Source organism: Pseudophryne corroboree, chromosome 5 (genome assembly GCF_028390025.1).
Source record: "Pseudophryne corroboree isolate aPseCor3 chromosome 5, aPseCor3.hap2, whole genome shotgun sequence".
In the NCBI taxonomy this organism is placed as follows: domain Eukaryota; kingdom Metazoa; phylum Chordata; class Amphibia; order Anura; family Myobatrachidae; genus Pseudophryne; species Pseudophryne corroboree.
The window spans coordinates 294,528,914-294,544,673 of NC_086448.1; the positions used below are offsets into that span (position 1 = coordinate 294,528,914).

A 15,760-nucleotide genomic window follows, 5' to 3' on the forward strand; every position below is an offset into this window, starting at 1 on the left:
TGACAATGCATCATATATGAGCACTAATTGTTAGGTGTTTCTGTATTATAAACGTACCAGCACAGATCACTGCTATATTACCATTCAAGCCTTTGATATAAATTACTTGTGGTGAGAATACACGGCAGTATTAATATACTGACATTTTGTGGAAGGGTATGACCACAGGAATTTATCAGCATTTAGGATAAGAGTGTTCACTATAATAAAGTGACTGAAAATATGCTGCAGATGGGACAAATTCCCTGTAAATTTTATGTAACAATAATATTGAGGACAATACACTGCAGCAAGCTATCTAATAAAGTCTCTTAATTATAAGCCCATTCCAGTGAGGGGACTATGTTTAAAACATTATATTACAACTTATACACATAATCCTATGGACAAATATTGACAACAGACACATTGCTATAGTTGGAGTTTATTAAAGAATAAGACTACATAGCTGATATTGAAAATATTTGAGACCAGTGTGTGTTCAATTCTTTTGTTAATTTTGAATTTTTCTTTGCACAATTCACCATTTCATTTAATTTTCTTTGAATACTTCGCAAGCTATTTAAGATTAGTATTTTATACAAATAATAATAAAGGTTACGTTTTATAGGGAGTTGCACTGCACCTGGATCTAGCTTCACTAGCACAACCAGTTACAAATGAGTGCCCCAATGTGGAATACTTTTTCTTTCTTGTGCAGTACATAACTAATTTATTCCCGGGAGCACCCCCAACAAACAATAAAACTAAGAATTACCCTCAAAAAAACAATTCTTTGATAAGGAATTATGGGAGGTAACTGGTTGGCATGATTGTATAACTTCTTTGTGACCTGTGCAGATTCTCTCTTTTTTTCTGACAGTTTCCATGGCAACAGAGAAGTGGTCTGATTTGTTTTAGGGCTATTGTGTGCATATGTGTAAAATAAAATAGAACCATAATCTAAGCAGCATTCCCAGTTTAAGGCTTCATGTTAGATATAATACGTATGTCCCAGCGTACAACTAATCTTCATTTAAGTAATGTTCTTGTAGTGTGTTCTCTCATAAATGGCATTATTTTGTAATTACCATACAATTAACATTACAAATTACCACCTGACTAATCAATGCCTGTGCGTGTTTATTACCACCTGACTAATCAATGCCTGTGCGTGTTAAAGTTACCAACAGGGTGTAAATCATGTATTTTCTCTAACGTCCTAAGTGGATGCTGGGGACTCCGTAAGGACCATGGGGATTAGCGGCTCCGCAGGAGACTGGGCACAACTACAAAGAGAGCTTTAGACTACTGGTGTGCACTGGCTCCTCCCACTAAGACCCTCCTCCAGACCTCAGTTAGATTCTTGTGCCCGGCCGAGCTGGATGCACACTAGGGGCTCTCCTGAGCACCTAGAAAGAAAGTATATTTAGGTTTTTTATTTTCAGTGAGATCTGCTGGCAACAGACTCACTGCAGCGAGGGACTAAGGGGAGAAGAAGCGAACCTACCTAACAGGTGGTAGTTTGGGCTTCTTAGGCTACTGGACACCATTAGCTCCAGAGGGATCGACCGCAGGACCCGACCTTGGTGTTCGTTCCCGGAGCCGCGCCGCCGTCCCCCTTACAGAGCCAAAAGCACGAAGAAGGTCCGGAAAATCGGCGGCAGAAGACTTCAGTCTTCACCAAGGTAGCGCACAGCACTGCAGCTGTGCGCCATTGCTCCTCATGTACACCTCATACTTCGGTCACTGATGGGTGCAGGGCGCTGGGGGGGGGGGCGCCCTGAGGGCAATAGATAACACCTTGGCTGGCAAAATATGCATCATATATAGTCCCAGGGGCTATATGGATGCAAAATTACCCCTGCCAGTATAACAGAAAAAGCGGGAGAAAGTCAGCCGAAAAGGGGGCGGGGCTTCTCCCTCAGCACACTGGCGCCATTTTTCCCTCACAGTTCCGCTGGAAGGAAGCTCCCTGGCTCTCCCCTGCAGTCTGAGAAAACTACAGAAGGGTAAAAAAGAGAGGGGGGCACTAAATTTAGGCGCAGTATAGATATTTCTCTATCGTCCTAGTGGATGCTGGGGTTCCTGAAAGGACCATGGGGAATAGCGGCTCCGCAGGAGACAGGGCACAAAAAGTAAAGCTTTAGGATCAGGTGGTGTGCACTGGCTCCTCCCCCTATGACCCTCCTCCAAGCCTCAGTTAGATTTTTGTGCCCGGCCGAGAAGGGTGCAATCTAGGTGGCTCTCCTAAAGAGCTGCTTAGAAAAGTTTAGCTTAGGTTTTTTATTTTACAGTGAGTCCTGCTGGCAACAGGATCACTGCAACGAGGGACTTAGGGGAGAAGAAGTGAACTCACCTGCGTGCAGGATGGATTGGCTTCTTGGCTACTGGACATTAGCTCCAGAGGGACGATCACAGGTACAGCCTGGATGGTCACCGGAGCCTCGCCGCCGGCCCCCTTGCAGATGCTGAAACGAGAAGAGGTCCAGAATCGGCGGCAGAAGACTCCTCAGTCTTCTTAAGGTAGCGCACAGCACTGCAGCTGTGCGCCATTTTCCTCTCAGCACACTTCACACGGCAGTCACTGAGGGTGCAGGGCGCTGGGAGGGGGGCGCCCTGGGAGGCAAATGAAAACCTTTTTTGGCTAAAAATACCTCACATATAGCCTCCGGGGGCTATATGGAGATATTTAACCCCTGCCAGGATCCGTTAAGAGCGGGAGACGAGGCCGCCGAAAAAGGGGCGGGGCCTATCTCCTCAGCACACAGCGCCATTTTCCCTCACAGAAAGGCTGGAGGGAAGGCTCCCAGGCTCTCCCCTGCACTGCACTACAGAAACAGGGTTAAAACAGAGAGGGGGGGCACTAATTTGGCGTTAGAAATATATAAAAAAGATGCTATAAGGGAAAACACTTATATAAGGTTGTCCCTATATAATTATAGCGTTTTTGGTGTGTGCTGGCAAACTCTCCCTCTGTCTCTCCAAAGGGCTAGTAGGTCCTGTCCTCTATCAGAGCATTCCCTGTGTGTGTGCTGTGTGTCGGTACGTGTGTGTCGACATGTATGAGGACGATGTTGGTGAGGAGGCGGAGCAATTGCCTGTAATGGTGATGTCACTCTCTAGGGAGTCGACACTGGAATGGATGGCTTATTTAGGGAATTACGTGATAATGTCAACACGCGCCAAGGTCGGTTGACGACATGAGACGGCCGACAAACAATTAGTACCGGTCCAGACGTCTCAAACACACCGTCAGGGGTTTTAAAACGCCCGTTTACTTTAGTCGGTCGACACAGACAGGGACACTGAATCCAGTGTCGACGGTGAATAAACAAACGTATTCCTTATTAGGGCCACACGTTAAGGGCAATGAAGGAGGTGTTACATATTTCTGATACTACAAGTACCACAAAAGAGGGTATTATGTGGGATGTGAAAAAACTACCGTAGTTTTTCCTGAATCAGATAAATTAAATGAAGTGTGTGATGATGCGTGGGTTCCCCCCGATAGAAAATATGGGCGGTATACCCTTTCCCGCCAGAAGTTAGGGCGCGTTGGGAAACACCCCTTAGGGTGGATAAGGCGCTCACACGCTTATCAGAACAAGTGGCGGTACCGTCTATAGATAGGGCCGTCCTCAAGGAGCCAGCTGACAGGAGGCTGGAAAAATATCATAAAAAGTATATACACACATACTGGTGTTATACTGCGACCAGCGATCGCCTCAGCCTGGATGTGCAGAGCTGGGGTGGCTTGGTCGGATTCCCTGACTAAAAATATTGATACCCTTGACAGGGACAGTATTTTATTGACTATAGAGCATTTAAAGGATGTATTTCTATATATGCGAGATGCACAGAGGGATATTTGCACTCTGGCATCAAGAGTAAGTGCGATGTCCATATCTGCCAGAAGATGTTTATGGACACGACAGTGGTCAGGTGATGCAGATTCCAAACGGCACAAAGGTGTATTGCCGTATAAAGGAAGAGGAGTTATTTGGGGTCGGTCCATCGGACCTGGTGGCCACGGCAACTGCTGGAAAATCCACCGTTTTTACCCTAAGTCACATCTCTGCAGAAAAAGACACCGTCTTTTCAGCTTCAGTCCTTTCGTCCCTATAAGAGTCATATCTGCCCAGGGATAGAGGAAAGGGAAGAAGACTGCAGCAGGCAGCCCATTCCCAGGAACAGAAGCGTTCCAACCCTTCTGACAAGCTCTCAGCATGACGCTGAGACCGTACAGGACCCCTGGATCCTACAAGTAGTATCCCAGGGGTACAGTTTGGAATGTCGAGACTTTTCCCCTGCGCAGGCTCCTGAAGGCTGCTTTACCAAGGTCTCCCTCCGACAAGGAGGCAGTATGGGAAAAATTCACGAGCTGTATTCCCAGCAGGTGATAATTAAATTACCCCTCCTACAACAAGAAAAGGGGTATTATTCCACACTATATTGTGGTACTGAAGCCAGAAGGCTAGGTGAGACCTATTCTAAATCTAAAAAAATTTGAACACTTACAAAGGTTCAAATCAAGATGGAGTCACTCAGAGCAGTGATAACGAACCGGGAAGAAGGGGACTATCTGGTGTCCCGAGACATCAGGGATGCTTACCTCCATGTCCCAAATTTGCCCTTATCACTAAGGGTACCTCAGGTTCGTGGTACAGAACTGTCACTATCAGTTTCAGACGCTGCCGTTTGGATTGTCTACGGCACCCCGGGTCTTTACCAAGGTAATGGCCGAAATGATGGTTCTTCTTCGAAGAAAAGGCGTCTTAATTATCCCTTACTTGGACGATCTCCTGATAAGGGCAAAGTCCAGGGAACAGTTGGAGGTCGGAGTAGCACTATCTCGGATACTGTTACAACAGCAGGGGTGGATTCTAAAGATTCCAAAATCGCAGCTGATCCCGACAACAAGTCTCCTGTGCTTAGGGATGATTCTGGACACAGTCCAGAAAAAGGTGTTTCTCCCGGAAGAGAAAGCCAGGGAGTTATCCGAGCTAGTCAGGAACCTCCTAAAATCAGTGCATCATTGCACAAGGGCCATGGTAAAAAAATGGTGACTTCCTTCGAAGCAATTCCAGTCGGCAGATTTCATGCAAGAACTTTTCAGTGGGATCTGCTGGACAAATGGTCCGGATCGCATCTTCAGATGCATCAACGGATAACCCTATATCCAAGGACAAGGGTGTCTCTCCTGTGGTGGTTACAGAGTGCTCATCTTCTAGAGGGCCGCAGATTCGGCATTCAGTTTTGGATGTTGGTGACCACGGAGGCCAGCCCGAGAGGCTGGGGAGCAGTCACACAAGGAAAAAATTTCCAGGGAGTGTGATCAAGTCTGGAGATTTTTCTCCACATAAATATAGCTAAGGGTAAATTTATAATGCTCTAAGCTTAGCAAGACCTCTGCTTCAAGGTCAGCCGGTATTGATCCAGTGGGATAAAACATCACGGCAGTCGCCCACGTAAATAGACAGGGCGGCACAAGAAGCAGGAGGGCAGTGGCAAAAACTGCAAGGACTTTTCGCTGGGCGGAAAATCATGTGATAGCACTGTCAGCAGTGTTTCATTCCGGGAATGGAAACTGGGAAGCAGACTTCCTCAGTAGGCACGACCTCCACCCGGCAGAGTGGGAACTTCATGGGGAAGTTTTCCACATAATTGTAAACCGTTGGGAATTACCAAAGGTGGACATGATGGCGTCCCGTCTGAACAAAAAACGGGACAGGTATTGCGCCAGGTTAAGAGACCCTCAGGCAATAGCTGTGGACGTTCTGGTAACACCGTGGGTGTACCAGTCGGTGTATGTGTTCCATCCTCTGCTTTTCATACCTAAGGTACTGAGAATTATAAGACGTAGAGGAGTAAGAACTATACTCATGGCTCCGGATTGGCCAAGAAGGACTTGGTACCCGGAACTTCAAGAGATGCTCACAGAGGACTTATGGCCTCTGCCGCTAAGAAGGGACTTGTTTCAGCAAGTACCATGTCTGTTCCAAGACTTACCGCAGCTGCGTTTGACGGCATGGCGGTGGAACGCCGGATCCTAAGGGAAAAGGCATTCAGGAAGAGGTCATTCCTACCCTGGTCAAAGCCAGAAAGGAGGTGACCGCACAACATTATCACCACATGTGGCGAAAATATGTTGCGTGGTGTGAGGCCAGGAAGGCCCCACGAAGAAATTTCAACTCGGTCGATTCCTGCATTTCTTGCAAACAGGAGTGTCTATGGGCCTCAAATTGGGGTCCATTAAGGTTCAAATTTCGGCCCTGTCGATTTTTCTTCCAGAAAGAATTGGCTTCAGTTCCTGAAGTCCAGAAGTTTGTCAAGGGAGTATTGCATATACAACCCCCTTTTGTGCCTCCAGTGGCACTGTGGGATCTCAACGTAGTTCTGGGATTTCTCAAAACACATTGGTTTAAAACCAGTCAAATCTGTGGATTTGAAGCATCTCACATGAAAAGTGAACATGCTCTTGGACCTGGCCTGGACCAGGCGAGTGTCAAATTGGTGTTTTTTTTCTCAAAAAAGCCCATATCTGTTTGTCCATTCGGACAGGGCAGAGCTGCGGACTCGTCCCCAGTTCTCTCCCTAAGGTGGTGTCAGTGTTTCACCTGAACCAGCTTATTGTGGTGTCTTGCGCCTACTAGGGACTTGGAGGACTCCAAGTTGCTAGATGTGGTCAGGGCCCTGAAAATATAGGTTCCAGGACGGCTGGAGTCAGGAAAACTGACTTGCTGTTATCCTGTATGCACCCAACAAACTGGGTGCTCTTGCTTTTAAGCAGACTTTTGCTAGTTGGATGTGTAATACAATTCAGCTTGCACATTCTGTGGCAGGCCTGCCACAGCCAAAATATGCAAATGCCCATTCCACAAGGAAGGGGGCTCATCTTGGGCGGCTGCCCGAGGGGTCTCGGCTTTACAACTTTGCCGAGCGGCTATTTAGTCAGGGGCAAACACGTTTGTAAAATCCTACAAATTTGATATCCTGGCTAAGGAGGACCTGGAGTTCTCTCATTCGGTGCTGCAGAGTCATCCGCACTCTCCCGCCCGTTTGGGAGCTTTGGTATAATCCCCATGGTCCTTTCAGGAACCCCAGCATCCACTAGGACGATAGAGAAAATAAGAATTTACTTACCGATAATTCTATTTCTCGGAGTCCGTAGTGGATGCTGGGCGCCCATCCCAAGTGCGGATTATCTGCATTACTTGTACATAGTTACAAAAATCGGGTTATTATTGTTGTGAGCCATCTTTTCAGAGGCTCCGCTGTTATACTGTTAACTGGGTTCAGATCACAGGTTGTACAGTGTGATTGGTGTGGCTGGTATGAGTCTTACCCGGGATTCATAAATCCTTCCTTATTGTGTACGCTCGTCCGGGCACAGTACCTAACTGAGGCTTGGAGGAGGGTCATAGGGGGAGGAGCCAGTGCACACCACCTGATCCTAAAGCTTTACTTTTTGTGCCCTGTCTCCTGCGGAGCCGCTATTCCCCATGGTCCTTTCAGGAACCCCAGCATCCACTACGGACTCCGAGAAATAGAATTATCGGTAAGTAAATTCTTATTATATATGTAATATATATAAAAAAGCAGCTATAGGGAAAACACTCATTGATAGTGGGATCCCAGTGTTATATAGCGCTCTGGTGTGTGCTGGCATACTCTCTCTCTGTCTCTCCAAAGGGCTTTGTGGGGTCCTGTCCTCTGTCAGAGCATTCCCTGTGTGTTTGCGGTGTGTCGGTACGGCTGTGTCGACATGTTTGATGAGGAGGCTTATGTGGAGGCGGAGCAGATGCCTGTAAATGTGATGTCACCCCCTGCGGGGTCGACACCTGAGTGGATGGTGCTGTGGAAGGAATTACGTGATAGTGTCGACTCCTTACTTAAAAGGTTTGACAACATACCTAATGTGGGACAGCCGGCTTCTCAGCCTGTGCCTGCCCAGGCGTCTCAAAAACCATCAGGGGCTCTAAAACGCCCGCTACCTCAGATGGTTGACACAGATGTCGACACGGATACTGACTCCAGTGTCGACGACGATGAGACTAATGTAACTTCCAGTAGGGCCACACGTTACATGATTGAGGCAATGAAAAATGTGTTACACATTTCTGATGTTACCCCCGGTACCACAAAAAAGGGTATAATGTTTGGAGAGAAAAAACTTCCAGTAGCTTTTCCTCCATCTGAAGAGTTAAATGAAGTGTGTGAAGAAGCGTGGGCTTCCCCTGATAAAAAGATGGTAATTTCTAAGAGGTTACTAATGGCGTACCCTTTCCCGCCAGAGGATAGGTCACGCTGGGAAACATCCCCTAGGGTGGATAAGGCGCTCACACGCTTGTCGAAGAAGGTGGCACTACCGTCTCCGGATACGGCCGCCCTGAAGGAATCTGCTGATAGAAAGCAGGAGGCTATCCTGAAATCTATATATATACACACACAGGTGTGATACTGAGACCGGCTATAGCTTCAGCCTGGATGTGCAGCGCTGCTGCTGCGTGGTCAGATTCCCTGTCAGAAAATATAGATACCCTAGATAGGGACACTATTTTGCTGAACGTAGAGCATATAAAAGACGCACTTTTATACATGAGGGATGCACAGAGGGATATTTGCCGGCTGGCATCCAAAATTAGTGCAATGTCCATTTCTGCCAGGAGAGGGTTATGGACTCGGCAGTGGACAGGTGATGCAGATTCCAAACGACACATGGAAGTTCTGCCTTATAAGGGTGAGGAATTGTTCGGGGATGGTCTCTCGGACCTCGTTTCCACAGCAACAGCTGGGAAGTCTACATTTTTGCTCCATGTTCCCTCACAACCAAAGAAAGCACCGTATTATCAGGTACAGTCCTTTCGGCCCAATAGGGGCAAGCGGGTTAAAGGCACGTCCTTTCTGCCCAGAGGTAGAGGGAAAAAGCTGCAACATACAGCCCGTTCCCAGGAGCAAAAGTCCTCCCCCGCTTCCTCAAAGTCCACAGCATGACGCTGGGGCTCCACAGGCAGAGCCAGGTACGGTGGGGGCCCATCTCAAGCATTTCAGCAAGCAGTGGGCTCGCTCACGGGTGGATCCCTGGATCCTTCAAATAGTATCTCAGGGGTACAAACTGGAATTCGAGACGTCTCCCCCCCGCCGTTTCCTCAAATCTGCCTTGCCAACCACTCCCTCAGGCAGGGAGGCAGTGTTACAGGCAATTCAAAAGCTGTATTCACAACAAGTGATAGTAAAGGTGCCCCTACTTCAACAAGGAAGGGGTTACTATTCCACAATGTTTGTGGTACCGAAACCGGACGGTTCGGTGAGACCCATTTTAAATTTGAAATCCTTGAACACATATATAAAAAAATTCAAGTTCTAGATGGAATCGCTCAGGGCGGTTATTGCGAGCCTGGACGAGGGAGATTACATGGTATCGCTGGACATCAAGGATGCTTACCTACATGTTCCCATTTACCATCCTCACCAGGAGTACCTCAGGTTTGTGGTACAAGATTGTCATTACCAATTCCAGACGTTGCCGTTCGGTCTCTCCACGGCTCCGAGGGTCTTTACCAAGGTAATGGCGGAAATGATGATACTCCTTCGAAGGAAGGGAGTTTTAATTATCCCGTACTTGGACGATCTCCTGATAAAGGCGAGGTCCAGAGAACAGTTATTGGTAGGGGTAGCACTTTCTCGGGAAGTGCTGCAACAGCACGGCTGGATTCTAAACATTCCAAAGTCACAGCTGGTCCCTACGACACGCCTGCTGTTCCTAGGGATGGTTCTGGACACAGAACAGAGAAAAGTGTTTCTCCCGGAGGAGAAGGCCAAGGAGCTGTCATCTCTAGTCAGAGGCCTCCTAAAACCAAAACAGGTGTCGGTGCATCACTGCACGCGGATCCTGGGGAAAATGGTAGCTTCCTACGAAGCGATTCCATTCGGCAGGTTTCATGCAAGAACCTTTCAGTGGGACCTGTTGGACAAGTGGTCCGGATTGCATCTTCAGATGCATCGTCTGATAACCCTGTCTCCAAGGACAAGGGTGTCTCTGCTGTGGTGGCTGCAGAGTGCTCATCTTCAAGAGGGCCGCAGATTCGGCATACAGGACTGGGTCCTGGTGACCACGGATGCCAGCCTTCGAGGCTGGGGAGCAGTCACACAGGGAAGAAACTTCCAAGGACTATGGACAAGTCAGGAGACTTCCCTGCACATAAATATTCTGGAACTAAGGGCCATTTACAATGCCCTAAGTCAGGCAAAACCCCTGCTTCAAAACCGGCCGGTACTGATCCAGTCAGACAACATCACGGCAGTCGCCCATGTAAATCGTCAGGGCGGCACGAGAAGCAGGACGGCGATGGCAGAAGCCACAAGGATTCTCAGATGGGCGGAAAATCACGTGTTAGCACTGTCAGCAGTGTTCATTCCGGGAGTGGACAACTGGGAAGCAGACTTCCTCAGCAGGCACGACCTCCACCCGGGAGAGTGGGGACTTCATCCAGAAGTCTTTCAAATGATTGTAAACCAGTGGGAAAAACCACAGGTGGACATGATGGCGTCCCGCCTAAACAAAAAGCTATAAAAATATTGCGCCAGGTCAAGAGACCCGCAGGCGATAGCTGTGGACGCACTGGTAACACCGTGGGTGTACCGATCGGTTTATGTGTTCCCTCCTCTTCCTCTCATACCAAAGGTACTGAGGATAATAAGGAGAAGAGGAGTAAGAACTATACTCATTGTTCCGGATTGGCCTTGAAGAGCGTGGTATCCGGAACTTCAAGAAATGATCTCAGAGGACCCATGGCCTCTACCGCTCAGACAGGACCTGCTGCAGCAGGGGCCCTGTCTGTTCCAAGACTTACCGCGGCTGCGTTTGACGGCATGGCGGTTGAACACCGGATCCTGAAGGAAAAGGGCATTCCGGAGGAAGTCATTCCTACGCTGATAAAAGCTAGGAAAGAAGTAACCGCGAACCATTATCTCCGCATATGGCGAAAATATGTTGCGTGGTGTGAGGCCAGGAAAGCCCCAACGGAAGAATTTCAGCTGGGCCGGTTCCTGCACTTTCTACAGTCAGGGGTGACTATGGGCCTTAAATTGGGTTCCATTAAGGTCCAGATTTCGGCTCTGTCGATTTTCTTCCAGAGAGAATTGGCTTCACTACCTGAAGTTCAGACTTTTGTTAAGGGAGTGCTGCATATTCAGCCCCCTTTTGTGCCTCCAGTGGCACCTTGGGATCTCAACGTGGTGTTGGATTTCCTAAAGTCACATTGGTTTGAGCCACTGAAAACCGTGGATTTAAAATATCTCACGTGGAAAGTGGTCATGTTGTTGTCCTTGGCTTCGGCCAGGCGTGTTTCAGAATTGGCGGCTTTGTCATGTAAAAGCCCTTATCTGATTTTCCATATGGATAGGGCAGAATTGAGGACTCGTCCCCAGTTTCTCCCCAAAGTGGTATCTGCTTTTCATCTGAACCAACCTATTGTGGTGCCTGCGGCTACAAATGACTTGGAGGCTTCCAAGTTGTTGGATGTAGTCAGGGCCCTAAAAATGTATGTTTCCAGGACAGCTGGAGTCAGGAAGACTGACTCGCTCTTTATCCTGTATGCGCCCAACAAGTTGGGTGCACCTGCTTCTAAGCAGACTATTGCTCGCTGGATCTGTAGTACGATTCAGCTTGCACATTCTGCGGCTGGACTGCCGCGTCCTAAATCAGTAAAAGCCCATTCCACGAGGAAAGTGGGCTCTTCTTGGGCGGCTGCCCGAAGGGTCTCGGCTCTTCAACTTTGCCGAGCTGCTACTTGGTCAGGGGCAAACACGTTTGCTAAATTCTACAAATTTGATACCCTGGCTGAGGAGGACCTTGAGTTCTCTCATTCGGTGCTGCAGAGCCATCCGCACTCTCCCGCCCGTTTGGGAGCTTTGGTATAATCCCCATGGTCCTTACGGAGTCCCCAGCATCCACTTAGGACGTTAGAGAAAATAAGAATTTACTCACCGGTAATTCTATTTCTCATAGTCCGTAGTGGATGCTGGGCGCCCATCCCAAGTGCGGATTGTCTGCAATACTTGTATATAGTTATTGCTTAACTAAAGGGTTATTGTTGAGCTATCTGTTGAGAGGCTCAGTTGTTATCATGCTGTTAACTGGGTATTGTATCACGAGTTATACGGTGTGATTGGTGTGGCTGGTATGAGTCTTACCCGGGATTCAAAATCCTTCCTAATTGTGTCAGCTCTTCCGGGCACAGTATCCTAACTGAGGTCTGGAGGAGGGTCTTAGTGGGAGGAGCCAGTGCACACCAGTAGTCTAAAGCTTTCTTTGTAGTTGTGCCCAGTCTCCTGCGGAGCCGCTAATCCCCATGGTCCTTACGGAGTCCCCAGCATCCACTACGGACTATGAGAAATAAAATTACCGGTGAGTAAATTCTTATTTTGACCACTGTGGCTTCTAATGAGAAATTAGCTGGTTGCCTTTGCTCTCGTCACACAGCACTGTGTGATAATACATTGCATCATGTTTTCAGTGTACTAGGTTAGTTACTGCTGATGCAAGTATTCTAGGTGCTCATGTGTATTTGAGAGACCATTGCTTATTACAGAGGCGGACATAGTCATGTAAGATACAGGATCCAGAAAGTCAAATCAGTGCGCCAATAGGATCATGTAAGGAGCCAGTGAAGATGTGCACCCATTGGCATCAACAAGATTAACTTTCCAAATGTATGTGCCAGCGAGGGATTTGTAGTTGCTTTGGCTATATGGCTCCTATCTGGAATTGCTCATTCATGCATATAAAATGTGGTCTTGCATCATTCTTTGGGATTATTATATTATTTTCTATGTTTCTGTTTGCAGCTTTTGGAATGTGGTGGAAACCTGTTCGATACAATATCTATAGCAGTGAAGGCTGCTCTCTTTAATGCAAGGTAAGATGTGGAGTAAAATGAATAAGTAACAATGTCCCCTGCTCATATTTCTACTGGCAGTGTATCAGAGGCCACCTGAAGAATGGTGTCTGGACATTTGCAGGATAACTGTTCGGTTGAGGCGTTTTTAGCTAATTGATAGTGTCGTTTTATGTATCTATCTCAGTACAGCAGTAAGTGATGTTGGCGAGGCTGGAGTTTGTGTGTATATGTGTGTGTATATATATATATATATATATATATATATATATATATATATATATATTGAAAAGATGGCGACACTCAGCAGTCTGAAGCAGTCACTTTAAATGAACATCACTTTATTGTTCCAACATGTTTCGGGGAAAGTCCCACGTCCTCAGGGCCAGTTAAACATATTACAAAAGAACACCAACATATATAACACATTAAACAGGATCCTAAGTGCTCTAACCATACTCACCTGCTCCACGGCACGATCGCACGCGCAGTTCGCTTCCGCGTCACTTGAGTATCCCATATCCAAATATTCCAAAATACTCAAAAAAAAATCTGTGAGTGAAATATTGAAAACTTTGTTTTATAATGGCTCAGTTTACACAAACTTTATTTAATACGCAGTTATTGCAAATATTGTATTAAATGACCTTCAGGCTGTGTGTATAAGGTGTAAATGAAACATGAATGCATTATGTGCTTAGACTTGGGTCCCATCGCCATGATATCTCATTATGGTATGCAATTATTCCAAAATACGGAAAAATCCGATATCCAAAATACGTCTGGTCCCAAGCATTTTGGATAAGGGATACTCAACCTGTAATAATAATTTCCTGCCAAAATCTGCAGCATCCTGCTAAAACGCAATGTGTGAACCCAAGAAGGTGTATCCTGCCAAACAGGTCTTGTTCTGCTGCATCCTGCTAAAATGCTATGTGTGGCTGTAGCCTTAGAAATCTATTCCTAAAAATACTTTTCTGGTAACTCATTTTGACTGCCTTTACCTATTTTTCTGCTTCGGGGTACACTGGGCTCCACAAGGATAGACATTGGGGTGTAGAGTAGGATCTTGATCCGAGGCACCAACAGGCTCAAAAGCTTTGACTGTTTCCAAGATGCATAGCCCGCCTCCTCTATAACCCCGTCTCCCTGCACAGGAGCTCAGTTTTGTAGTTGGTGCCGCAGATAGCAGGCACATAACAGAGGGGCTGCTCCAGGCAGCCCTAAGAAGAGCTTTTTATGAAGAAAAGTGAAGACTTCAAGGGCTGCAGCAGTGTGTAGATGTCAGGAGACATTCACTGCTGCAGCTCCATCTCTCCCTAGCGGCGCTGTACACTCCCGCGCCCTGGTTGCCGGGTAACTACAGCGGGAGGCTCCGGTTTTCTTCCTGTCAGGCACACACGACTGGGGCTCTCCGGGACCGCGTGGCCGCGCTTCGGGAGGTGGTGAGTGGGTCCCGCTCGCGGGACCCGTGCTGTTCCGCGATCCGGCGCGGCCGCGCGCGCTGGCGGTGGACACTGTGGCAGTACAGGCGATCCCACTAGATCACCAGGGCATGGGTGCAGGTCAGGTTTTCTCTCTAAACCTTTTTTATATATAGCCCGCAGTACCAGGTGGTTTTGCCAGCAGAGGGGATAAGGCTTAGACCTGGAGCCTCTCGCCCAGCCCCAGGGCGCCATTTCCAGTAAATGTTCCCTCCCTAGAGCTGCATATCTGTCTCTTCCTCACTCCCTGTCAGTGTTTGGGCACCATTTCTCTCAGCTACCCTGTTCCTGGGACTGCTTGAGCAATTCCTCCTTTGTAAAGCCGCCTAGTAGTCAGCGCTGTGACTTTACAAGACACTTAAGTATTCTACATGTCATTTAGACAGTGATAGTTAAGAAAGAGTGCATTTAGTCAGGGTTCTCTGGTACAAGTACCCTGTGATATACATCCAGTTCTTACTGTGCAGTGTTATATCTATTGACTACATAGCTATATATATATATATATATATATATATACATATATATATATATATATACATACACATATATATATATATATATATATATATATATATGCTAGTCCAGTGCAGTATTGTTGTTTGTAATAACCTCTGCATTGTTCAATTGTGACTGTGTGTGCATTAGCTTGCTGGGTGGTTTTCATTTCGTGTCTCTCACTCAACTTGTTATCCCTATATTCTATAACCTGAGGGGGCTTGGTGCGTCAGGTTTATAATACTGTAATATAGGATATTCACAAGACATACTCTAATTGTATTTTTCTCTGTGATTTTAGTCACCATATCCCTCATGTATCCCTGCTTGTGTTGACTACACTGCGCAGGGGTTTGGGCAAGAGGTATTGTGCTGCTGACAATTGTACTGTGTTAACTGATATTGCAAGTTTATATCATGTCTGCTTCTGAGGGTAACGGTTCTGGGGCTGAACACACTACCGGTGTTGCTGACGCCACAGATCCCTATGAGGAGAATATAGCAGCTGCGGGCTCTGGTTCTGGGGGCTCCTTGCCCCCCAGTGGGACTGTGGCAACGGGCGTCCATAATGACCCGCCATGGGCTACTTTCTCCACACTTCTGAATACGCTAGTTACTAAACTAACGCCCCCTATGGGACCTCCTATGCCGGTTCAACCGTATGTGGTCCACGCGGCTAACCCACAGTGGGCAGATAACTTGTCTGCTCAATTGAAGAAATTTAACCAGTCTTTGACTACTAAAAAGTCAGACCCTCGCTCGCCTAAGACCAAGGGGTCCTCTAAGCGAGCTCTTACCTCCTCACAATCCACTGCTGTAACTGACACCTCGTCTGATGAAGATGGCGCTTACACTGACCCCACAGATTCTGACACAGATACTGCTGATGGGGAGGGT

At 47.3% G+C, this 15,760-nt stretch overlaps 1 protein-coding gene across 2 annotated transcripts in view; it reads left to right on the forward strand.

Moving 5' to 3' along the window:
• EXOSC7 (exosome component 7) overlaps positions 1-15,760 on the forward strand; it is a 111,834-nt gene that overhangs the window by 67,590 nt on the left and 28,484 nt on the right. For both annotated transcript variants that reach the window (XM_063922415.1, XM_063922417.1), the window contains one exon: positions 12,832-12,902. In XM_063922415.1, the coding sequence (XP_063778485.1) occupies positions 12,832-12,902 (71 nt within the window). The remainder of the gene's footprint in view (positions 1-12,831; positions 12,903-15,760) is intronic.